At 58.8% G+C, this 23,451-nt stretch overlaps 2 protein-coding genes and 1 long non-coding RNA gene across 6 annotated transcripts; 1 reads left to right on the plus strand and 2 right to left on the minus strand.

The window, feature by feature from the left end:
* Positions 1-1,396: 1,396 nt before the first annotated feature.
* LOC148221956 (uncharacterized) lies at positions 1,397-5,522 on the minus strand. The gene is made up of 2 exons (XR_015807044.1): positions 5,334-5,522; positions 1,397-4,197 (listed from the first exon to the last, which is right to left on the minus strand). It is a non-coding gene; the product is annotated as an uncharacterized LOC148221956 (long non-coding RNA).
* A 1,369-nt stretch (positions 5,523-6,891) lies between these two features.
* Positions 6,892-12,106, plus strand: GPRIN1 (G protein regulated inducer of neurite outgrowth 1). Of its 2 annotated transcripts, none has more exons than XM_088173533.1 (3): positions 6,892-7,102; positions 8,547-8,640; positions 8,843-12,106. In XM_088173533.1, exon 3 carries the CDS (start codon positions 8,883-8,885, stop codon positions 10,269-10,271), a length of 1,389 nt encoding a protein of 462 aa, XP_088029659.1. In that variant the 5' UTR covers positions 6,892-7,102; positions 8,547-8,640; positions 8,843-8,882; the 3' UTR covers positions 10,272-12,106. The 2 variants fall into 2 exon arrangements, with proteins under 2 accessions (XP_088029659.1, XP_088029660.1); XM_088173534.1 differs by lacking the exon at positions 6,892-7,102 and adding an exon at positions 7,546-7,600.
* Positions 12,107-12,292: 186 nt separating this feature from the next.
* CDHR2 (cadherin related family member 2) lies at positions 12,293-23,404 on the minus strand. 3 transcript variants are annotated; one of them, XM_088173532.1, is made up of 33 exons: positions 23,039-23,404; positions 22,057-22,122; positions 21,559-21,617; positions 21,120-21,185; positions 20,890-21,029; positions 20,638-20,691; positions 20,337-20,426; positions 19,649-19,738; positions 19,216-19,338; positions 18,995-19,138; positions 18,777-18,852; positions 18,489-18,595; positions 18,179-18,409; positions 17,936-18,091; positions 17,553-17,720; positions 17,223-17,284; positions 16,899-17,139; positions 16,562-16,798; positions 16,214-16,283; positions 15,512-16,126; positions 15,204-15,275; positions 14,881-14,930; positions 14,615-14,766; positions 14,334-14,436; positions 14,166-14,254; positions 13,898-13,972; positions 13,721-13,798; positions 13,581-13,641; positions 13,348-13,472; positions 13,080-13,193; positions 12,892-12,969; positions 12,728-12,788; positions 12,293-12,515 (listed from the first exon to the last, which is right to left on the minus strand). In XM_088173532.1, exons 1-33 carry the CDS (start codon positions 23,233-23,235, stop codon positions 12,396-12,398), a joined length of 4,170 nt encoding a protein of 1,389 aa, XP_088029658.1. In that variant the 5' UTR covers positions 23,236-23,404; the 3' UTR covers positions 12,293-12,395. The 3 variants fall into 3 exon arrangements, 1 of the variants encoding a protein (XP_088029658.1); XR_015806952.1 differs by lacking the exons at positions 12,293-12,515; positions 13,348-13,472; XR_015806953.1 differs by lacking the exons at positions 12,293-12,515; positions 12,728-12,788; positions 12,892-12,969; ... (1 more) ...; positions 13,348-13,472; positions 13,581-13,641 and having other exon boundaries at positions 13,740-13,798; positions 14,188-14,254.
* Between the last annotated feature and the right edge of the window lie 47 nt (positions 23,405-23,451).

Raw genomic sequence — 23,451 nt, forward strand, 5'->3', positions numbered from 1 at the left:
CCCTCACCGGGGCAGCTCCCCCACGTCTGTAGGTGCATCTGACCTCGTTGTACACAGTGAATACCTGCTCCAGGTTCCCTGTCCACACCTAGGCTGTACTTGCAGTCATGGTTGTAGTTTTTTAGAGAGAGGAGAGCTGTGAGGCTGGAGGATCTGGAGGTAAGAGAGGGGCAGAGGTCTCCATGTAGGCAGTGCCACACGTGTGAGCACCAGGCACAAGCCTGGCACCACCCTGGAAATGGGGTACACTGCTTTGTGGGAACAGAGAGAGGGACAGGGACCCAGCAGCAGCAAGGAGCACTGCTGAGCATGAGGCTTTATCCGAGATGGATGGGGTCACTGTGGGAAGATGAACCCAGGCCTTTGGCTGACCTGCCAGGAGCTATCATGAGGGAACGCCTCAAATACAGCCAAGGATCTCTGTAACAAGGCAAAGAGCCCTCAGGTACCTCGGCTGACTGTTCCATGGTGTAGGACAATGCTAACAGTGGTGGGAGGAAGCTGGGATTTGTAACAGTTCCCTGCTTTGCTCACTTTTTCTGCTGCCCATGATTTTCAGTGCCAGCACGGTGATACCCCAGTACCTTCGAGAGCATCATCTCCTCTGCCCTGGGGGAAGATCTGATACAGCAATGAAGACTGAAGATGCAGAAGAGCCAGCCAAGGTCGTTCCAACAATCCTTGCTCCCTGCCAGCAAACGGAAGGGCTTGGGCTTTCCTTCCCCCAAATTATGTAATCTGCTACCTCCACCTCATGCACCACCCTTCTGGCACAGCAGGCAAGATATCAGTGTGGTGATGTGGCCCCTTCCTGGGCTGCTGAATTCCAAAAGCCAAAGTTCAGCTGTGCTGTTGCCACTTACAGACCAGTGCAGGGTCTGTCAGGAGCGTGTGGCATGAGTGGTCTGTACATCTGCTTGCTCTGGGGTGTGTTCTCCCTCCTGAGCTGATTCTCAACAGTGGCAGTGGTGAGGGTGTTGTGAGACATCTCCAGCATGCTACTATCACTGGGATCTGTTTTTGGGAAGCCAGCTATGGTGCTGTGGTCCATGTGCAGGAAAGGCCTGCTGTTAAGCACAGCCCTCAGAGCTGGGTCTGTAGGACACGAGGAGCAGCCACCTTCTCTGTGGGCATTTCAGAGACAGGCACTGACCACCACCCCTTAAAGAACAATGGGATGACTGGGCTCAATTCACCTGCTCATAGTATTTTAGTGCCTTGGTGCTGATCCTTCTGGAATTGTACATGGCTCTGTCTGTGTCCCCTACACAGGTACAGCAGGCACCAGACTCGTGCAGGTGTTCAGCCCTCTTTGCCAGAGCCCTGCAGTGACATGGAGCAGAGATGGTGTGGGGAGAGGGAAGCTGTGAGGACAAACATTTAACCTGACCCTCTGTGCTGATAATAGCTCCCTCTCAGGAGCTTTTGCTGAAAAGCACAAACAGAAACCTCAGCATAGCTGTTCTTGGTGAATGTTTTGGCTGGATAGAGACTGGGACCTGGCAGGACAGAGATCTCCTTGACTGGTGAGAGGTTAGTGAATAGCAGAGTCTGCTCATCTTCCAGCTCATCCTGTCTTTATCACCTCCAGAGCTCCTGGACGTGATGTTCCAAGCACAGCAGGCTGTTCAGCTCCTTAGAGCCAATACTGATAGAAAACAGATCCAGTGAGAAACAGCCCCTTGGTGGGCACCATGCAGCATCCAGGCACAATCTGAGCAATCCTGCACCTCACACTCCCGTGAAATTGGCTGCCACAGCATCAGCACAGAGCAGGGCCATGGGGGAGATCAACTTTCCTTACTGGGACAGAGGATTTTCCACTGTTTACCCTGAAGCCCTTACCAGCTTGATACAGCTCCTAAAAGCAAAACTGACACTGCAAAAACAGTCCCAAAACACAGCAGAACTATCCACACAGTAGTCGAGGTCTTCAGCTGTCTCATTCTCTGCTGTATCAGCGAAGCAGAAGGATGTGTGGAAAGAAAAAGGATCAGCATAAACAGGGCCATTCCTGAGGGTACTGCAGGCAGCAACTCAGGGTGCAGCCTTGGTTCAAAGCCTTTTCCATGAGGGAGGGAATTTCTGTGAGGAGAGAAGGCTTGAAGGGATACACAGAGTGCCAGCAGGACTTCAGCTGAGTGTGTTCCGGTTTATTCCTCCCTGTCAATGGCCTCAGGAACGCGCAGATGTGAGCACTGAATCAGGGCAGCAGTGCCTGGCCAAGAGCAGGAGCTCCTGGAGTTACAGCAGGGGGAAGCACCTCACCGCAGTTGTGAGCTGGACCTGGTCTGCAGGGAAGAGAGGAAGGTTCTTCCTGGGAGGAGAGGAGAAAATGCAGTGCTGGTACTCTCAGGGTCCCATCGAGCTCTCAGGCTCCGAACTGGTGCTATCAGAGTTTACCCAGTGCCCCACTGAGTGTAGATGTTTGCTATCAAAACATCTCCCAGTCCCCAAGTACTGACATCAGGGGCCAGCACATCAATCCCAGGCCCTTTGGAGGTAGAAAAATCAGTCACATCTTGTCTTGTAATTCATTTGCTGAGCTCCAACCAAAGCATATCTGGAACTGGGTGATTTCCACGGGCTGGTCATGGTCTCGGACACACCAAGGAGTCCCCTGACCAATGTGTGATGCTGCCCATATTCCAGGGCCACACCAGGTTTCCTCAGGCATGAATGGCTTTGGCTTTCACAGGGTCATTGCCTTGGCCCTTACCAAGAGGGAGTGTAGAGGTCTTTGCCTTGTGACCAGCACTCACTGAACTCTCTCACGTGCTGAGGCAAGAGAAACTTTCACTCCTCCTCTGAGCAGGCCAGTGGGAGTACAGGATAATGTCCTAGTGAGGCCCCAGAGTAGGAAGACCAGCCTGAGGGTCCCTCTACTCCAAATTCTCAGTGCAGGCAAAGTAAAGTGTGAAGGAGCAGTGGAGCGCTGGGGCAGTGACAGGCAGTGATGGTGGCAGCTTCTGTATCTGCCTGGCCAGGCAGCTGCTGCCAGCACACACTGCTTACAGAACTGGGCCAAACCCACCACCTACAAACTCCTTCTTGGCCTTTTCTACAGTAAAAGGCCTTGTTATTTTCTCCAGCTTGTGTCCCATGCAAGAACAACAAAACACAGTTCTTACTACCGGCCCCACAAAAAATCACAGAGCCTCAGTACAGCATCCGGCAGATGCCCTGCCCTGCCTGACAACCCCAGGGATTTTAGTCACAGCAGCTGGGGACCCTGGAATGGAAAAAAGAGATGTGTGAACTCCTGCTTCCTTTGCTCACTGCCTTTCTAAGCCTTTGCTGATTTGCCCCTTCCCCCAGCACAGCAGGCAGTGGTGGGAGCATCCCCACTCCAGGCTCCCTCAGCGTGTCTCCGGTCAGATGCACCGACCCATAAACCAGAGTTCACCCCCCTCTCCCCTCCCCAAGCTGCTTTTCACAGTCGCTGGGTGAGTGTTACTCACTACAAACATCTCCCCCCACTCGTCAGAGCACATCGCTGTGATACGCAAGGAGAGGGAGGGCTGTGCAAATGGAGCGTGAATTATGGGCTGTCGGCAGGGAAACGAGGAGTGAACTCACCCAGTATTTCCTTGGATTGATCCTCACACCCACCATGGCAACACAAAAAGGAACATCTGGAAAAGGCTGGGTAAGGCAGACAGATGTTCTCTGCCAGCTCACCTGCTCCCCAGGGAGAGGAAGTGACTGTGGCAATCGTGACCGTGTTGGTGAATCCAGGCAAGGGGCCACTGTTTCCCCATGCCACACATGGCTGCCTGGTAATACCAGGAAGCCTCTGCAGAGCAGAGCTGAAGGCAGGACGGGATATGGACCTTGAGCCTGCCACAAATGCCACCAGCCAGAGCTGAATCCATGACAACCCAGGCACAGTGACTGAATCTGAGGAGCACAATGCTTGACACTTCCCGATTACCACCAACATTCCGGGCTGCCAGTGGTGTATTCTGCAACAAGACATGCCCTCACACATCTGTGCCCAGAGGAGCATCCTGCACTTCCAAACACCTGCTGATTTTCACAGTGCCTAATGAGCTTTTCTGGCTCGTGGCCCCTTCCCATGCCCAAGTCACCATGTGCTTTATGTTCCCTTTGTACTTACCCACTACAGTGCATTTGCGTGCAATGCAGCCGGAGCTTTCACTTCATCAGCATGGACTGAGTTGCTGAAATGAACCCCTGGGAAAGGAAAGAGAAGAAGTGAAGGGTCCCTGCCTCTCTATCACACAGGCACAGAGGCACTGTAGGAAAGGCTTTCACTCTTCTGGAGCAGTGGCATCTGGTTGTGATAGATGATTGTACTGATGATCAGAGGGTAGGAGCACCTCAGCTATGGAGACAGGATGGGAGAGCTGGGGCTGTTCAGCCTGGAAAAGGGAAGGCTCTGAGGCCATCTTAGAGCCCTTGTCAGTACTTAAGGAGAGCTGGAGAAGGACTTTTCACAAGGGAGTGGAGTGATAGGACCAGGAGGAATATCTTTAAGCTGAAGGAGGATAGATTTAGATTAAATATTCGAAAGAAATCCTTCCCTGTGAGGATGGTGAGGCCCTGGCACAGGTTGCCCAGAGAAACTGTGGCTGCCCCATCCCTCAAAGTATTCAAGATCAGGTTGGATGGGACTCTGAGCAACCTGGTCTAGTGGAAGGTATCCCTGTCCATGGCAGGAGGTTGAAACCACATGATTTTTAAGATCCCTTCTAACCCAAACCATTAATTGATTATATGATTCTCTGTGTTGGTTCTTTTCCAGAGCTCTTCCTCATCCTGTGCTGAGAGATCAAATGTGTGACTGGGTCGTTCCTAGTGTCACCACCCAGCTCTGGCTGATTGATGCTGTGCTCGGGTCCCCCTCAGTGGCACAGAGCAGCTGGCAGAGCTGGGCCTCTCTGTGCCCCTATCCCTGCCTCTGTCTCCAGCTAGCCCAGGGGCCATATCCCTATCTGTATCCAGGAATATCCTGAATGATGTTCTCAGCCACCAGGCTGCAGTGTCCTGGATGCAGTGTTCTCCCATCCCACAGGGCTGTGGTTTGGGGCACCTGGGACACGAGCTGCTGGCAGGGATCAGATACCACCCCCTAGCATATCCACACCAAGGCAGCTGGGAAAACACTGCTGTTTTTAGGGTGCTTGGTGCTTTTGGATCTCTGGGTAACATCCTTGTCACCTCAAGGCACTCACAGCTCTGGGCACCCCGAGGGTCCTTCTGCTGGGGACATGACTTGGGGGACTCACGGCTGTGGCTGGAGATGGGATCCTGGTGCCCCTGGGCATTCCCTGCCACTGCCATCTGCCAACACCCCACCACCTCCTCACCTGACATCTCTGCCCAGCCGTGCGTGAAGGTGACGCGGCTGTGAGAGGTCGTGGGAAATCCCTCTCCTTCCTGCCGGGCAGCTCCGCAGGGCTCACATTCCCAACCAGACCCTGCCAGCTGTGCCTCACCCTCTCCTTGGCACAACCGGGCACCGGAGAGTCTGAGGCCGTGGAGCCGAGCTGGGCTGAGCCGGGTGCGCGGGGCGCGTGTGCTGCGCGCTCCGGCGTGTGCGGGCTCCGGCGGCTGCGGGGGAGCCCGGTGTGCGTTCACGTGGCGCTGCCCGTGCGGCGTGGGAGGTGGGCCACGGCGCCCGGGGAGGGGGTGCCGTGCTACCTGCGCCAGCACCCCCTCCGCCGAGGGAGAAGGCGCTTTTCACGCAGCTGCCTGGCTCCTCCCGAGCCGGCAGCGCGGGAGTGCGTTGCCAAGGCAATGGGGACCATCTTACTCATCCTCCTCGCTATTGTTCTCCTGCCAGCCCTGAGGTGCCCGGGCGGGGAGAGGAGGAGGAGAAGGCAGCCAGCCTGGGATGAAGGCTGCCTGCGGGGAGGGGAGGATGCTCCTCATGACAACCCCCTTCCCCCCCCCCCCCCCCCGCTCCCCCCCCCAACCCCCAGCCAGCTTTGGTGGGACGGGGACACGCTGGTGGCAACATGCCGATGGGGATGGGGATGGGGATGGGGAGAGATGCTGCTGGCGGAGCTTAGAGAGGCAGATGGAAACGAATGGCAGCAGGGTATGACCCCGCAGCCTCCTGCCTGCAATAAAGTCCCAGAGAGAGGCTAGGAGGCGTTTGTCCCCTCCTCTGCCAGGACTTGCCCCAGTCCACGGTGTCCCTTGGACCAGAAAGGGAATGTGCCGGGGACTGGGTCTGATCCCATACGGGGCACCGTAGGATGTGAGTTAGTTCCCCCACCGCTGCAGGCATGCAACTGGGTCCAGCCGATGCTGCAGGACTGGGACCTGCACGCGGGACCAAATATGGGGACAAACACCTTGAGGAGGGGACACACTGATGGGTGAAAGGATACCTCCCCCACTCCAGCCACTCCAACCATCTATTGGAGTGCCCGTTGGTGACACTGAAGTACCTCGCTCTGTCCCAGAGAGAGAGGGGGGCAAGGATTTTTATTTAATTTTCATATCCTGCCTCCCTATTTTTAGCCTTCAGGGTTTTGTTCCAGGCTGGCTGTTTACTGAAAGAAGCATTTCCAACCTCCCTTGTCTCCAAGCAACCAGGTGTGCCAGCTCCCATGGAACCAGCCTTACCCTATAGATCTATAGGGCTGAGGGACCGGTGCTAATCTTATCTCCAAGATGAGGAATCCTGTCTAACCTTAGCGCTCACCCCCTTGGACCGTATAGATCTATAGCTCCTGTCTCTATGCTGACATCTCTGGGTCAGGGAGGGGACCCTGGTCCCATAGGATGATGAGAGGCAGTGGGAAGTTTGAGGGGTATGCTGGAGGTTTTTGGGGGGGATGCAGGGATGCAGGTGAGGCGAGCAGGCCGCCTTCCCCCCAGCAGCGCGAGCGGGAGTGCGTGGGAAGGAGTTAGACAAAGCCTGAGCCCGGGAGCAGAGGCAAGCTCTGCCGGGAGCTAGACGGGGCCGTTCTTCCCTCCCCGTCCTCCCCCACCCTCGGGCGAGGGGTACTCGGGAGCCCATCTCCATCCCGCCACGCTGACACGTTGTCCCGGTCCCTCGGGCTGACTGTGGTGCAGCCCCGTCCTCGGTAATGCCCGGGAGGGAAGCGGCCGTCTCCATCACCAGGTAGGAGGGGGACTGGGCTCTGTGTTGCTGTCACCCCCATCCACGGGATCTACGCTAAGGTTTGGGATCCCCGCACTCTACCGGTCTCGGCTGAGTGTCCTGCTGTGCCAGAGTGCAGCGGGGAGAGCCGGGATGCTCGTCCCTGGGGCAGCGGCGTGGTGATGCTTTGGGTAAAAGTGGTGGGGGGCTGTGGGAGGATGGGGGGCTCCCAGGGCAGGCCATTGTGGTGACAGCGGTGACACCGGGGGACATGTGGTGTGCCGAGACCCCCACTCCCCACCTGGCAGCCTGCTCTCCCTCGCCTCCCCACTGCTGCTGGGGGTGCCGGGGCGGGCGGCAGCCGGGGGGAGCGGCCCGGGGCACGGTACCGCCCCCGCCGCCACCGCCCCACGCATGCTCGCCGCCGCTGCCGCCGCCGCGCCGAGCCGAGCCGTGCCGAGCGGGACGGGACCGGACGGGACGGGACAGGACGGGACCGGGCGGGAGGGTCTGCCGCAGGTACCGGCTGTCCCGGGGCGCACGTGGCGGGACCGGGCCGGGCGCTGCTGTCCTTTGCCCCGAACCGGCACGCCCGGGGGGGATGGGGGGTGGGCTTCAGCCCCGGGACGGGCGGCGGGGGCGGGTTGGCCTCTCCCGGCCGGGGCTGCCGCGGGAGTGGCTTTGTCCGGGGCTCGGCCGGGGAAGCGGGCCCGGGCTGTGCACCCGCGTGTCCGTGCGTGCGGGTGTGCCCGTGGCCATGTGCTGGCGTGTGCGTGCCCGTGCGTGTGCACACGCGTGTGCCGGGGCTCGCGGCTCCTTCGCGGAACATCAGTACCGGGCACGGCGCCACAGCCCCGCGGGATCGGGATGCTGTCGGGGCAGGTCGGGATGCGGGGCGGCGCGGCCCTCCGGGGATCGAGGTGCTGCGTGGGAACCGACAGACGGGGCGGGGATCATCGCCTCCGGGCTCAGCACTGCTGGGGGACGTCGGTGACCGCCTGGTCCCCACTCCTGTCGCCTCCCTTAGGAGGAACTCGCTCGCCTCCATCTGCGTCCGCTCGGCTCTCCCCTTTTCGGGACCCACGAGTGGCCGTGTCCGGAGGCATGGAGTGCCCCATGCCTGCAGGACGCATGAGCTCCCAGCTCTGCAGGGACTCCGTGGCATTGCCAGAGCTGAGGGGCTCCTGGAATGTTTGGGGCTTCCTGCCCTGCTTCTGCCCCATGAGGCTGGGAAGGGTTAGGGGACAGCGGGGTGACACTGGACCATGTTCCCCTCTTGTGGAGAGGGAAGGGCTTGGGCTGCCCCGTGCTCCTCCCCTTCCCTGCAGCCTCCCTTAGACCCCAGGCCCAGCTTGCTCTCACCCCTCACTGTGGCCGGCTTCTCACTGACAGGAGGGGGCTGCTGAGCCCCCCGGTTCTCAGCCTGGTGCCCAGGACCATTCTCCAGCTATCACTCTCTCTGCAGGGGTGCCTGCACCGTGTCTGCCGCTCCACCAGCCACAGCAGCGGCTGGATCCTGCTCCCGGTCCTGCTGCGCCAGGAGAAGGCTGACTTTTACGGTAGGCAGCCGACACTGTTCCTCCCTTCCCGTGTGTCTGGGCACCGTATGCCACCACACAGGCTGTGCCAGGGACACTGAGTGCTCCAGGTGGCCACCCAACCTGTTGTCATGGGTGGCATGGAGAAAAACAATTGGCAGCTGAGGTGTGCTGGGGGTCCATGTGCTGCTTGCTCCTCACTGCCCCATCCTCTCTCTTGCAGACCCGTGGCGGGACTAGCATGGGAGAAGCCTTCCCTGGGCATGGGCAGCGCTAAGGAGCCCGAGGGGCTGCAGGTGCTGAGCTGCCAAGCCGGGGCTGAGGACGCCTGCGAGCCCAGTGCCAGCTCCCCTGGCTGCCCAGCCGCAGGCGAGTGCCTGCCCGGCACCGGCTGTGCTGCAGGAGCCCGTGCTATGAGGACCTGCTGCGTGCCTGAGGCAGAGTCTCAGGGCACCAAGGCCAGCTCAGTGGCAGAGAAGAAGGTGCCATCACCAGCAGGACCAGTTCCTGGCACACTTCTCCAGGACACCAGCACAGAGCAGAGTGTGGCAGTAGCAACAGGGAGCTGCGGAGGACCAAGTGGTGCTGCTCCTGCCTGTGGTCCCACAGGGATGGGGGTCCCCAACACCCAGAAGGAGGATGCAGCCCCCACTTCCCCTGTGCCTGATCCCTGCCTTCAGGCAACCAGCAAGGACATGGGGAGCACTTCGGCTCTTGCCAAACATGTGGCATTCGTGGAGCCCACTGCAAACACCGGGACAGCTGAGCTTCCAAGCCAGGAGCAGCCCCAGGACAGCAAAGGGACACCCCTGGGTGCTGCTCCCCTGATAAAGAGCAGTGAGGCTCTCAAGCACCCCCAAGGAGGCACAGCAGACCCTCCCAGCACCAGCACTGCAGGGACTGGGGGTCGAAGTGAGGCAGGACCAAGCTCCACTGCTCTGGACCAGGGCAAAGCCGAGGGGAGCTCATCCCGGGATGTGAGTACTGGGAGCAACAAGAAGCCCCCAACAGCCAAGCAGCTCTGTGAATCCTACTCCTTTGAAGTGACCCCACCCCAGGATGCTGGGACACAAGACATGGGGACGCAAGTGGACAACCGTGTGTCCCTGGTGTCGGTGGCCTTAAGCCCCATGAGCCCCCCATGTGGGGCTGCTGCCTTCACCTTCCCCAAGAGAGAGACAGCCTCTGCAGCCCCACACCTTGAGCCCTCCATGAAGGACGCGGAGATGCAGGTGTCCATGCCTGTGGAGACCCGCTCAGTGGCCACTGGGCCGATGACACCTGTGGCCAAGTCCCCGCAGACCTCGTATCCTGAGGTGCAGGTGAAGGGGACGGTGCCGGAGGTGGTGGAGGAGGAGCCTCCGGAGCCCATCCGGGAGGTGAGCTGGGATGAGAAGGGGATGACGTGGGAGGTGTATGGGGCCTCCATGGAGGTGGAGGTCCTGGGCATGGCCATCCAAAAGCACCTGGAGAAGCAGATTGAGGAACATGGGCGGCAGGTGGTGGTGACCCCGCAGGCCACCCGCACTGGCTCTGTCAAAGGAGGGCCCCGCAAAGGCGAGGCCAAGAGGCAGCCCAGTGTGTTTCGGGCTCTGCTGCAGAACGTCCGGCGGCCCCGGTGCTGCTCCCGCGCCGGCCCTGCCATGGAGTGAGCTGCTGCCTAGGCTGGCAGGGTGGGGGTGCCTCGGGGCTTCTCAGAGAAAGTGGGGATGGGTCCCTGCCCTGGCGTCCTGAGACACCCGGTGCCAGTGTGCAGGGCTGTGGTAGTGATGGAGCACTGCACACTAGGACAAGGTATCTCCTTTGCTGGGGTCCTCCCTGTCAGCCTGGGGTTCCCCCATGAGTGTAGCCTCATGGAGGTGCCCTGGGACATGAGACTGGTGCCCTGTCTCTGTGCTTGGTGGCTTTTTTCAGCACGAGGAAGTACGTGGCTCCTTTCAGATGGAGGCAGCTGCTCCTGTGCGTCTCCTCCCCACGGCACAGGTCTGAAGATGGCTCAGGGTGGGTGCTGCTGGCTACCCTGAACTCCAGCACCCCAAGCAGCAGCATCACTTCCCACGCTGGAGAGACACTGGTGCATCGCCCTGCCATTGTTTTGCTATCCAGGGCTTGGCCACACTCCAATAAGCCCGTGGCTGTGCATGCGTGCGTCTCCACAGCTGCCCACAGCAGACACCAGTCCCCCAACTGCCCTGTCCTCTCTGCCGTGTTTTGGGTGTCCTGGAGCTGGGAGGATGTGGCCACACAGGACACCAGGACAGATTTCAAATGAGCGAGACAGGGGCCAACCACGTATGTGATGGAGAGCTGCTCATCCCTGTCACCGTTGCTGGAGGTGCTTGGGGAGTCTGTCCCCATGGCCCCCAGCTCCACCTGCCTGGAAGCAGCACATCCTCACCACGGCTGGTGGTGGGCATGAAGCCTGCCCTGCTTCCAGGCCTGTCCAGCTGCTCCAGTGGTGCCAGAAAGGCCCCACATGCTGGGGACATGGGCATGTGTCCCGTTGGCCCTGCTGGCTTCTCCTTGCCAATGGCAGCTGGGGACATGACTGCAAAACGCTGCCACTTTTTACAGCTGGGGTTTTACAGGGTGGGGGGGGAGGGGAGCTTTTATTGAACTGTGTTTGCATTTTTGGAGCTTTTTAAGAGACACTTTGAGCCATGAACGTCCTGCTTGGAACTGCCTCCTCCGTGGTGGCCTGTCGGGCTGAGACCATCTTTTCAAACACTGTTCCTATGTTGCCTGTGCTCTGCTAGGCTGAAGAGCATTGGGAGTGAAGGGTCAGTCTGCAGGGGGGTGAATATCCCTGTGGTCAGGCTAGCATCCCTGTGTCTGGCAGCACCTCAGTGTCCTGCCAAGATGTGGATCTTGGCCTCCCCAGCCTGGCCCCATGCAGAGGACCAGCCCCACGGAGCCACAGCAAGGGGGTCCAGGCCTGTGTCCAGCATCTGATGGGAAGGAGGCTGCAAGGAAGGAGTGCTTGGAGAGCTGCACCATCCCCTCTGGGCAGAAGTACAGGAGGGCTCAAGGTGCCAGAGTCACCACTGCAGCCGTTTTCCCTTGTTAAGGGTAAAGTCTTGCCCACCTAAACCCACACTATACATCCTGGGCTTGTTTTGTCCCTGTGGGGCTGCAAAGGGCTTGCTGAAGTGCCAGCTGGCAGCCAGGGCCGTGGCAAGTGCCCACTCTGTGCCGTGGCATTCGCCAGGACCTGGCTCTGCTCAGTGCCTTGGGCTGTGGGACCGGTGCCACGGCCATGCCAGGAAGACCAGGAGCCCTGGGGCATCTCCTTGCCACCCTGCCCCAGGCTGTGCTCACCTCCAGCCCCGCACTGCCAAGCTGTGGCACACCAGCGCTGCAGCTTCATCACCTATTTTCTTCTTTTTTTCCTCTTCATTTCTTTTGGGGGTGGGGCGGGGGGAGGAAGGGGCGGGAGGATCAATCTGTCAATGTGGATGTTGGGTAATAAAACCTTGCACAAACCTCTGCCCGGGGCTGCCTGCACCTCCCTCCCCCGGGGCGGAGAGGGTCCTGGGGACAAGAAGCCAGACTGAGCCCCACAATGGCACCTCCTCTCTGGCGCCAGCTGCCCCAAAACCAGCACTTCATGATGGGATGGATAACTCCAAGCTGACTGAGCCCCCTAGGCAAATGGACTGATGGCCACAGGACATCATGATCCCTATGGGACAGTTTTATTGCCAGACACTGAACATATCAACACCAAAGCAGCTGCCTGAGTCCCGCTCTGGCCCTGCTGCACCCCGTGAGCCTGCTCACAAGTCCGTGGTGGTGAAGGTGGTGTTGAGGTACGCTGTTTTGGTGGGCTCCTTCAGGTTCAGGGCAGCCACCAGCACCTCCTGGTCAGTGGGGTCTGTTGGCTGCATTTTGACATGCTGCAGGAGGAGAGCGTGGTCAGAAGGGATAGGGACAGAGATGTAGGGCAGGGACTCCTGTCCTTCCCAGGAGCTGAGGGCTATTGAGGGGTGCAGAGTAAAGGACAGAAGGGGTCCCTGAGGTCCTGGGGACCACAGCAGAGAGAAAAGGATGCAGGGTGCTCTGTCAGGACTCCCAGCTGCCGAGCACTGGCAGCCCTTTGCACACTTACCTCGACCTCAAAGTTGTCATCTGCTGGTGCATTTACTATATTTTCATCCAGAGAATTCATGCTGTGGAGAATGGAGGGTGGGAGGTAAAAAAGGACCCAGGCACTGAAGAAGTGAGGTATGAAGTGACAGCCTGTGACCTTTGGGACCTGCCCACAGAGCTCACCTGGTCACAGAGACTGAGTCCTCGTGGAAGCCCAGGTCATGGGAGGGATCAAGTGGGTGGTTCAGCATGGGGTTGGCCCTGGTCAGGGATGGGTGGCAGGTAAGTGCAGCCCCTTGGGGTTCTGCAGTCCCTGGATGTGGGGACAAGCCTGATCTCTCCCCAGCTGCTGCAGGGAACCCCTCACTCACCCCTCAGCATTGTACTGGTTGGTCCCGGGGATGCCAGCTCCCTGCTGTGCTGTGGCAGGGTTGAATGTTGTGGCCACCTTCAGAGCCTTCATGGCACTCAGCTTCCTCTTGTAGCTGCAAAGCCCAGGGATGGGGGGGGGTGAGAGGGGCAGGGGGGAGCTGGGCTCTGGGATGGGGTGGGCAGAGGCGGGTTGGAGGATGGGGATGGGTTTGGGGGTGCTGATGAGGATAGGGGTGGTGGTAGGAGGGGGTACAGGCAGTGAGGTACCTCCTGGTGGTGAGTACCAAAACCAGGGTCATGATGAGTATGAAGATGAGCAAGAATGCTGCCAATCCTGCGATAATGCCAATCAGCTCTATCTCCTTGGTAGGCTTTGTCACCTCCCCGGGGCCCTGGCACAGAACAAGGGTGAGGGCATAGTTCCAGCCCGTGAAACCCCCCTAGCCAGCCCCAAAGAGGTTGTTGCCCTCTCTCCATGCCCCTTGCCTGGCCCCACTCACAATGACAGCCAGGCCCAGTTTCACCAGCTCAGCCAAGCCCACCGGATCTGACTGGATGAGACTGCCAAGGAAAGTGGAGGTGTGAGCAGCTGGGCTTGCTCCAGCACGTGGCAGTGCCCGTGCACAGCCCCAGCACTCACAAGATCAGGTCATTGACGTCCAAGGCAGTGCCATTGCTGTACACAAAGTAGGCCTCCATCACTGACTTGGCATCCAAGCTACAGAATCAGAGAGATGGGGAGAGTGTGATGATGTGTCCTGCCCCAGGGTGACACCCCTGATGCCATCACCATGTCTCCTTCCCCACCACCACTCACCTGGTGTCACGGGTGTCCTCTATGCGTCGGATGGCCACCACGTAGACTGCTGTCTTGGTCACAGAGGTCAGGGCCCTAGGAACAAGAGAGAGGGGGGACGCTGGGCTGGATATCCTGCTGTTCTGTTCACGGGCACAGGAAGCAGATGGACCCCCTGAAGCCCCCTCCTCTGGTGGGGACCTGCCTGGCCCACCCTGTTCACAGTCCTTGAAGCTGAGAGGCACAGCTGGTGGATCCAGCCATGCACCCCCAGCCCAGCACCCCTTACAATTTAATACTTTCGGAGTTACTCTGGACTTCTTCCACCGTTGTCACGAACTGGAGCCGAAGACGGTAGCTCTGATCCACCGTGAAGATCTGTGTATGTGGAGCAGGAGTGAGTGGAGCTGGGCCAGGCACGTGGCATCCTGGGATGGGCTTTGGGGGTGACACTCACATTCAGCACAGTCTGTGCTCTGTGCACTGGTTCCTCGCCATCCTTAGCCTCCACCGTCACTTGGTACTGCCCCTTCAGTGATTCATCAAGGTTGCTAGCCACCCTGTGAGGACAGAGACATCAGCAGTCCCATTGCACTGCACAGGATGCCCCCTGCCATCCCTCAAGCTCCATCCTACCTCGATGCCCAGGCAGGACTCCAGAAAGGCTTTGTCCCCTTTCCAGCCCGTGCTGGCCCTGCAGCTCTATCCCCCCACCCAAGCCCAGACCCATGGCCTCACTGGATACTCCCGATGTAGGCGCCATTGTTGAGCGTTGTGGACACCCTGAAGAGGTTCTCGAAGGGCCGAGTGACCCCGTTGTCCTCCACAAGCACCACACTGACGATGGAGAAGGTGATAGTTCCCCCCAGCCCTGAGTCAGCATCTGTGGCCTGCAGGGACAGAGCATGGCAGGAGCACGTGTGAGAATGGCCCCTGCCTGCCCACGATGGGGACAAGTGAACAAGGCTCTATGGGCTGACAGATACAGGCAGGCAGCTCCTCACCTTCACAGTAGCCACTTGCAGGTCCACAGGAGCGACTTCGGGGACAACCACTGCCAGGAACAGACAGATGGATGGTGCAGTCATGCTGGTGAGCAGCCAGACTTGCTGCAGACCCTATGCCCACACAGCCCCAGGGTTCCAAGCACCCACTGCTGCCCTTGGCCCCACCACTTTCATGGAAAGCACTGAGTAATCCCAACCTGGCCCCCATACTGCTCAGCCCTGCCCTGGGCCCGGGGAAGATCCTCGCTGCTGGTGAATGTGGCAGGGCATGTGTGGGTGCAGCGAGGAGCCCACATGATGTGCCAACCCCAGCTGCTCACCAAAAGTCTCTGTGATGGCCTCGAAGACTGGCGTGTTGTCATTCGCATCAACAATGATGATCCTCAGGGTTTCTGCAAATGTCCCAAAAGCAGAGCTCTGATCACCAACAGAGCACCCCTGAAGCACCATCCTCTGCTTCCTCTGGGAGCCCTGTCCTCCCAAAATGCTCAGGTCAAAAGAGCTGGGGACACCCTCCTTCCTTAGCCAAACCACTCAGGTCCACAGCTTCTTGTGGGAGGTGGGAGAGGCAAGTCCCAGCACCTGCCATGCCCAGAGGTGGTGGGAGGAGCGGGCAGTGGGGCCGTACCGTTCTGGCTGTAGCGGCTGCCCTTCTCAGTGAACAGGTCCTCCACGCGCAGTGTGAGCAGGACCCTGTCACACACCTCGTAGTCGATGTCCGAGCTGTTCACCAGCACTGAGCCGTTGGGTGCCAGCACAAACCAGTCCCAGCACACGTCCTCAGCACTGCTGTCCCCCTTGAAGCAGGTGACTGCCAGCTCCTCGAAGACCAGTGAGTGGTTGGTGTCAGGGTCAAAGGCGTTCAGCGTGTCGATCACACCCTGCTGTGTCCCGTTCTCAACCACCGACAGGTCCTGCAGGGAGCCTGGCAGGATGGTGGGGGGCTCGTCATTGATGTCTAGGACATGGACTGTCACTGAGACGTTGGCCTTGTCCCCTGGGTTGTATGCAGCCGTGTTCTCTGCCAGCACTGTCAGGGTGAAGAACTTCGGCTGCAGCGTGTCATAGTCCAGGTACACATCAGGGTCTACGGACAGCTGCCCACTGTAGTTCCCTGGCCCCAGGCGGGATGAGCGGATTAAGAAGTTGCTGGAGCCACTGCCTCTTTCAAGTTGGAATGAAATGCGGGAATTGATCTCTGTCCGGTCGGCATCTGTGGCATTCACCTCGCCCACGAGGGACCCTGCAGTTGGAGACAGACACTGAGTGAGCAGTGGGCACTGACTCAGGGCCACTGCTGGTCCCACAAGCCTAGCCATGCAACTTCTACCTGGAGAGCTTTCAAAGACTGAGAACTCATAGGACTGGTTGAGGAACATGGGAATGTTGTCATTCAGGTCCTGCAGGAGACAAAGCCCATGGCTGTAGCCCTTCCAGGAAACAGGATTCCCCACAGCCAGCTGGGGACAGGAGTGTGGGCACCTGCCTGCCCACAGGCAGGAGCTACACATGCCCTCTCCTGCCTCCCTGCATCAACTATTCACTCTGCCCCCACAGAAAGCCTGGAGACACGGCACCTCTGCCACAGCCAGGGATTCCACATTCCCGCCCTGCCCATCCATCCCAGTTCCAGGCCCCAGCCTGCCCCAGCCTGTCCCTGCTTGTGCCCAGGGCTCACCCCCACGGTGATGGTGACGTTCACCGTGGTGTTCAGCGGTGGCTCGCCGTGGTCATACACCATCACTGTCACCACCATCTGTCCATGCTCATCTTCCAAGGCCTCGCAGTCCAGCGGCTCATTGCTATGCATCTCACCTGTGTCTGCATTGATGGTAAAGTTGTTGCTGTATGGTCCTTCCAAGATCTTGAAGCCCAATTTGCTGTTGGGGCTGTCAGGCTCGTCATTGTCAATGGCCTGAAAAGGTCAGCGTTTGGAGCAGGGCTGTCAGGCACCTTGGGGACGGTCCCTCCCCTCTGACAGCCCTGTCAACCCCCTCACCTCTCTTGGTACATACCTGGATCTGTGTACTAACATTCTGCCCCTCGTCCACTGAGATGAAGTAGGAGCCAATGACGATGGGAGCATTGTCGTTGGCATCCAGCACGGTGATCTCCAGCACTGTCGTGCCCACCTGGTTTCCCCCATCCTTAGCCTGGAGGTTGGCGTAGTAGATGGAGCGAGTCTCCCGATCCAGCAAGCTCCCGTCGTACACCAGCAGTGCCCCAGTTGTGGCATTCACCATGAAGGTTGTAAGGCTGTGTCAGACACAGAGCCTTCAGGCTTGGAGCCCACTCTCCAGGATGATGCCCTGGCTGTGGCTGGCTCTGCCCTAACTTACATGGTCTCTGGGAGCAGCTGGTAGGTGATCTGGCCCAGGACACCACTGTCTGGATCATAGGCCTATAGGACAGAAGGAACCATCTGGTCAATCTGTTTCAGCCCTCAGAGCAGTGAAGAGTCTGGGGCAGTGGCTGTTGGCAGTGAGCACCTCAAAAATATGGCCCTGATAAGCAAGGGGTCCCACCCTTGAGTACCCACTGGCCCTGCATCCTTCCTGTGTGTATGAAGATATCAGTGCCCTCAGCACAAGCTGTATTAGAAGTGCTAGGTGTGCCCAGTGCCCTGCTTGAGGATATTAGGTGTGCCCATTCCCTGCTCGGTGCCTGACCGTGATGTTTGGGGAGATGATGGTGCCATTGGGGCTGTTCTCCATCACAGTCAGGTTGTAGGTGCTCTGGGGGAACTCAGGGATGTGGTCATTGCTGTCGATGAGGTCAATGGTCACGGTGGCCGTGGAGCAGCAGTCTGTAGGGTTCCCCGTGTCATTAGCAATGATCTGCAGGATTGAAAAGGGACTGTGTCTCACTTGAGTCCCCAAACATTAGAGAGACCTGTCACACTCCAGCCCAGCTCCTCTGCACCAAACAAACTGCCAGGGCAGAGTGCTGTTCTGCTTTAGCTCCTGAACTCTGCAAGAGAAGGGCCGTGTCCCCACTGCATGCAGGGAGCAGGAAGTGCCTCCACAGAGCAGGCCAGCCCTACAAGTCCCACCTGCACCGTCATGACATGGCTTATCTCGTAGTCCACTAAGGATGAGTTTTGCACCAGGATCTGGACTTCCCCTGTGCCCACAATCGTTGTGGGGAACACAGTGAAGGCGTTGGCATTCTGACCTTGCAGGCTCAGCTCAAAACTGCCGTTGATGCCCTGCCAGGGAGGGACAAGAACGAGGGTGAGTGGTGCAGCCAGGACAGACACTGGCACCACAACCCAGCACTATGGACAGGCTCCTACCTTATCTGGGTCGTGGGCAGCGATGTTGAGGTTGGACACAGGCAGTCTGGTGGAGGAGTGCTCTATGATGCTGCCCGTGAAGTTGTTCTGAGGACTGGCAGAGAAGTTGCAGCTGGACAGGGAGCAGTTGTAGAACTGGGGCTTGTTGTCATTGACATCAGTCACTGTGATTGTCACCAGGGTGCTTGTCTGGGCCACATTGCCATGGATATCCAGGTGCTCCTCACGTGCCTGGACAGGAGGAGAAAGCAGGTAGGAGGGGCCCAGGGATAGGAAGAGGATGGGGTTCCTTTTGCTACCTCCTACTCACCAAGACTTCCAGCACCACTTCCTCACTTGGCAGCTGCTCACGGTCCAGGGGCTCACTCACAGTGATGGTGCCCGTTGTGTTATTGATAACAAAAGGAACATTGGCATCTAGGACAAGGAGAGAGCAGGAACCAGTGGCAGCCACTGGAAAAGGCAGACCTCTGCCAGAGGGTCAGGCTGGCAGAGCCTGGATGCCCAGAACCAGTTTCCAGGGTACCCCTTGCTCCTTGACAACCTGCTCAACCCACCGTGTCATCCCCTGCCAGACCCATTCTACCCCATCACTCACTGGTGATGATGTAGAAGATTTTATCATTCACCCCTGTGTCTTGGTCGATGGCGGTGACAGTCAGCACAGTGGTGCCCTGTGGGGACATGGCAATCAGGGCAGGACCTATGACATCTCCAGCTGCCCACAGGCCTGGAGGCCCACACACTTCAGGGCATAAGAGTCCCCAGGGAGGGCCAGGGGCAGGGACATGACAATGGGACAGGCAGGCTCCTGACCAGGTCACAGTTCTCAGGCACAGAACCCGAGTAGGGGTCATTGAGGAACCGTGGATCCAGGTTGGGCACGTCCTCAATGATCACGGACAGGTAAGTAGAGCTGTTCTGGACGATCCAAGTGTTGTTCAGATATCCCCCTCCATCCTGAGGAGCAGAGCACCTGTCAGTCCCACAGCCCCCTTACCTGGCAGCCCTGCACCCCCAGCCCGGATGGTCCCCACCTCAGCGAGGATCTTGATCTGGTAGAAAGTGTTCTTGGTATAGTCCAGAGAACCATTGAGCACCACACTCCCATTGGACAGGATGTAGAAGAGCTGGAGATTCTTCGTGTTGTCTGGGGTCACCTGAGCAGGGAATATCAGCCTGTGTCACCAAGGCAGGGAGCAGATGTGTCCCAGAAGAGAAGAGGGCTCAATCCCCATCCTTCTGTCAGTCTTGGCCCATGGGGACCCCCGACCACCTGGCTCATCCCTGGCCTGAAACTATTCAGCACCTTGCACCCATTGCCCAGTGGGTGCTGATCCAAAACCTCCCTGCTTCCCCAGATATATGGGTCTGTCCTGGCCGTATCCCCCAGCACCTCAGCACCACAGGGGTGGCCCAGGGCTGGGGTTTGGGTATGGTATGACCTATTCCCCAATGCTCTGTGCTCACCTCCTCGATGCGGTAGCTGACTTTGGAGGCGTTCCCAGTGTCGATGTCGACGGCATACACAGTGTAGATGATGCTGCCCGGACTCTTGTTCTGGGTACACAGAGGTGGTGGCAGAGCAGGGGGGTGATGCTGGGCCTGGACCCTGCTAGCCCTGCCCTGGGGTGTTCTGGCCCTGGAGGGCTGCAGGTAGTGCCCAGTGCCATAGGACACACAGGGACGAGCTGCTAGCCTTGCTCAGGCCAGGCAGAGGCTGGACCCCCTTGTTACCCTCCCTGGGGCCTCTTGGGAGCAGAGGCTATACCCCAGCCCTGGAGTTGCTGGATCGGGGTGAGACTCAGCCCCACACCCCATCTACACTTTGATCCAGCACCACGCTGTCTTGGGCTGACAGGTAGCTTGGGCACACCCTGAACAGAAACTCAGTACAAGGGCAGAGTCCCAGTCTCATTCCAGTGTCTTAGGTGACACAGAGGCTCCCATCAGGAATTGCCCTGGCACAGAGTCCTCCCAGGTACTGGCTGTGCCATTGATGACTCCTTGCCCAGATACACTGTCACCACACACCCAGGTGTGGGGTCACAGAGTTCCCAGCCTGTTGTTGTCCCATTGCTGACACTCCCATGCCACAGGAGCCACTCAGCACCTCTGCCCTGCTGCCTGTGGAGGCTGGGAGGTCCCAGAAAGGTACCTCGAGGACGGTGGCAACATACGGCAGGTTTTGGAAGACTGGGGCGTTGTCATTACGGTCCTCCACGATGATGGTAATTTTTCGGGAGACCTATCAAGTATCAGAGAGGGCACAGGATGGGTGTGTGGGAGATGGTGGACAGCAGAGCTGGGTGCAGTTCTGGCACCCCATGCCCACCCTGGCCAGCCAGCCAGCATCACACACCCACTTCCAATTGCCTTCCCACTGAGCCTTGTCCATGGACCTGTCCATGGGAACTCCCTTCCCGCTGCAGCCACCCCACCCTTACCCCAGCACTCACCGGATCATTTACACCATCAGACACTATGGCAATGATGGTAAGCCTGGCCTGGACCTGAGGGGACACAAGGCAGGACTTAGTCAGGGCCAAGGTGGAGCTCAATCCTTGGACAGTTGACCCCCAACCTCTGTGAGGACAAGTCTCCCTTCAGGAGCAGGGTTTTGGGGCCAGGGAGTGACCCACAGGCTCTGCCGTCCATCCCCATACCCCCCCACTCAGGCAAGGACATCTGACCCCATCCTCTGCCCACACCTCACGGTCCAGAGAGTTCATCAGTGTCACTCTGCCAGAGCTGGAGTTAGCAAAGAAGTAGAAGGCATCTGTCCCTCCGATTTGGTAGGTGAGAGGGTCGTTGTCTAGGTCATAAGCCACCAGCTGGAAAGCAAACTGGCCTGGGGGCACATGCAGTGTCAGCCCCTGCCTGAGAAGCCCCCAGTCACTGCTCTGTCACCCCAGGGTCTTCTCCAGACCACCCTACTCACCCAGCTGCAGGTCCTCAGGCACGTAGACGATGGTCATGTTGAAGATGGGGACTGTGTTGCCTGAAACTACGGGCAAGAGGAGCTGAGCACCATCACAGTGCTGGGCTCTGCTGGTAGCCCTGTGTCTGGCAGCACCTCCTCAGCCCCAGCCCCAGCCCCAGCCCCAGCCCCAGCTCCCAGCCATGGTCTGAGTCTCCATGGGAGGCAGGGAACCCCCATCCCTCTTGTTCTCACGCTTATCCCACACCTCCAGACCACACTTCTCTTCCAGCTGTAGCCCCCATGCTTTCCCTACTGTCCAGCCCTGCCCTGCCCTGGCTGTCCAGTGGGGCAGGCAGCTGTTTTGGGGTTGCAGCTTCCCCCAGGGAATGGAGAAAGAGCGTTGGGGGTTGAAAGCAGCTCCAACACCTCCCACGCACCCATGCCAGATGCCCATTACCTGTTGCCAGGAGAAAGGGGAGCAGCACCAAAGAACGCCACGCCATCCTGCCAGGATGCCTGTGGGCACACACCAGGGAACAAGCACCTGAGAAACTGAGACCTGCCCCCCAAATCCCTCTCAGGGAGCAGCCACCGGGGCAGGAGAGGTGTTGGTGGGGACAATCCCCTCTGCTGAGCTGGGCTGGTGAGAAAACACCAGGCTCCACACTGCACTCCTGGCCATGGGCTCCATGAGGACATGGGATAGGAGGACAGGGTTGATCTCCAGGTGGAGGAGACTATAGGTGTGCCTGTCCTGGGCATGGCTGGAGGCTCCATTGCTTGTGCCCAACAGGGCCTCCCCAAGCAGTGCTTGGTGCCCAAGAGCAACCCATGACACGACCATGGTGTCTCTCTCCTTGTGCCAGGGCCTGTGGGCAACTCCACAGCTAACGGACACCCCTCCCCATGGAGCAAGGTGCCTGTGGGGGCCGGGATAGGGGCTGACATCCCTTACCTGTGGCTGTGTCCCTGGGGATGCTGCCTCTGCACTCGCATCTTGACACTGCCAGACCTTTGCCTCCTGCAGTAAACACATTCATCAATGATTAACTGAAGTGAAAGGGTAAGAAGTCCCTCTCCTGTCTTCCGTATTCCTTGTGCTCATCCCACAGCTCACACCCAGCTCAGCTCCAGGCTCACTCCCCAAAACCAGGTCCCCGGGTATCCACATTGGATGCTGTCCCTCAGGATTCAGCCACCCCAGCCTGTATCCATAGGACCCTAGCTCCCAGAAGGGGTGTGGAGCCTGCAGGGATGCAGAGGGATCCCAAACCACCCCAGAAGACCAAGGAGGGGTTAGGGAAATGCCCTGCATCCCCTGGGCTGGGGACATTGGGGTCCTACCAGGACAGGGGGTGGGCACCAACCTTGTAGTGTGGCCACTGGGGCGGGTGTCTGGGGCCCCTCTGCACCCTCTGCCACCCATTCCCCTCCCCAGGGGCTTGGCCCAGCCTCCCTGACCTACTTTAGACCTGCTAGGGACAAGGGGGGATTGTCCAGCTCTGCTCAGGCAGAAAAGGGCTGGGAGGTGGCGGTGGGGGGGCATGGCCAGTCTGTTGGACCCCTGCATCCATGGCCCTATTCCCTGGGGAACCCAAAGGGCCTGGATACTGGAGAAACTCTGGAGTCTCCCCAGACACTCAGCCTGCTCTCAGGTTCCCATCTCACCCTACACCTGGGTCAGAGAACTCCCAGAGAAGGAGCTACAGGGGACAGACTGTGACCACTCCTTAGCAAACCTCTCCTGAGCTGGTCCAGGACCATCCCAGCTACTGCAAAGGCTGCTCCAGAACATCCTCCCAGACACCCCATGAGCTGCCTGGGTTATCCCTGGAGACTCCCAGGGCTGTCACAGGGTGCCTCCCCAGACACTCCTGGGGCTGATGCTGGATACCGTTCTGCAAACTGCCCCTGGCTGTCCTGGGGCACTTCCACACCTTCCTGAAAGGAGGTTGTAGCCAGGTGGGAGTCGACCTCTTCCGCCTGGCAACCAGTGAAGGTTTAGGTTGGACATCAGGAAGAATTTCTTCACGGAAAGGTTTGCCAGGCATTGGAATGGGCTGCCCAGGGAGGTAGTGGAGTCACCGTCCCTTGAGGTGTTTAAGGAAAGACTGGATGTGGCATTTAGTTCCATGGTCTAGTTGACATGGTGATGTTGGGTGATAGGTTTGACTGCATGATCTCAGAGATCTTTTCCAACCTAATTGCTTCTGTGATTCTCTAATTCCTGGGTTTTTCCCCAACTCAGTCCCGGGTGGCGTTCTGCGCTGTCACTCGGAGCATTACGGCCGAAGAGCTCTGCCGTGCAGTTTAGCGGCGCCCTTCTTGCGTTCATTACGGCAGGAGGCGG

This window comes from Sturnus vulgaris, chromosome 15 (genome assembly GCF_052056855.1).
Source record: "Sturnus vulgaris isolate bStuVul1 chromosome 15, bStuVul1.hap1, whole genome shotgun sequence".
Classification (NCBI taxonomy): domain Eukaryota; kingdom Metazoa; phylum Chordata; class Aves; order Passeriformes; family Sturnidae; genus Sturnus; species Sturnus vulgaris.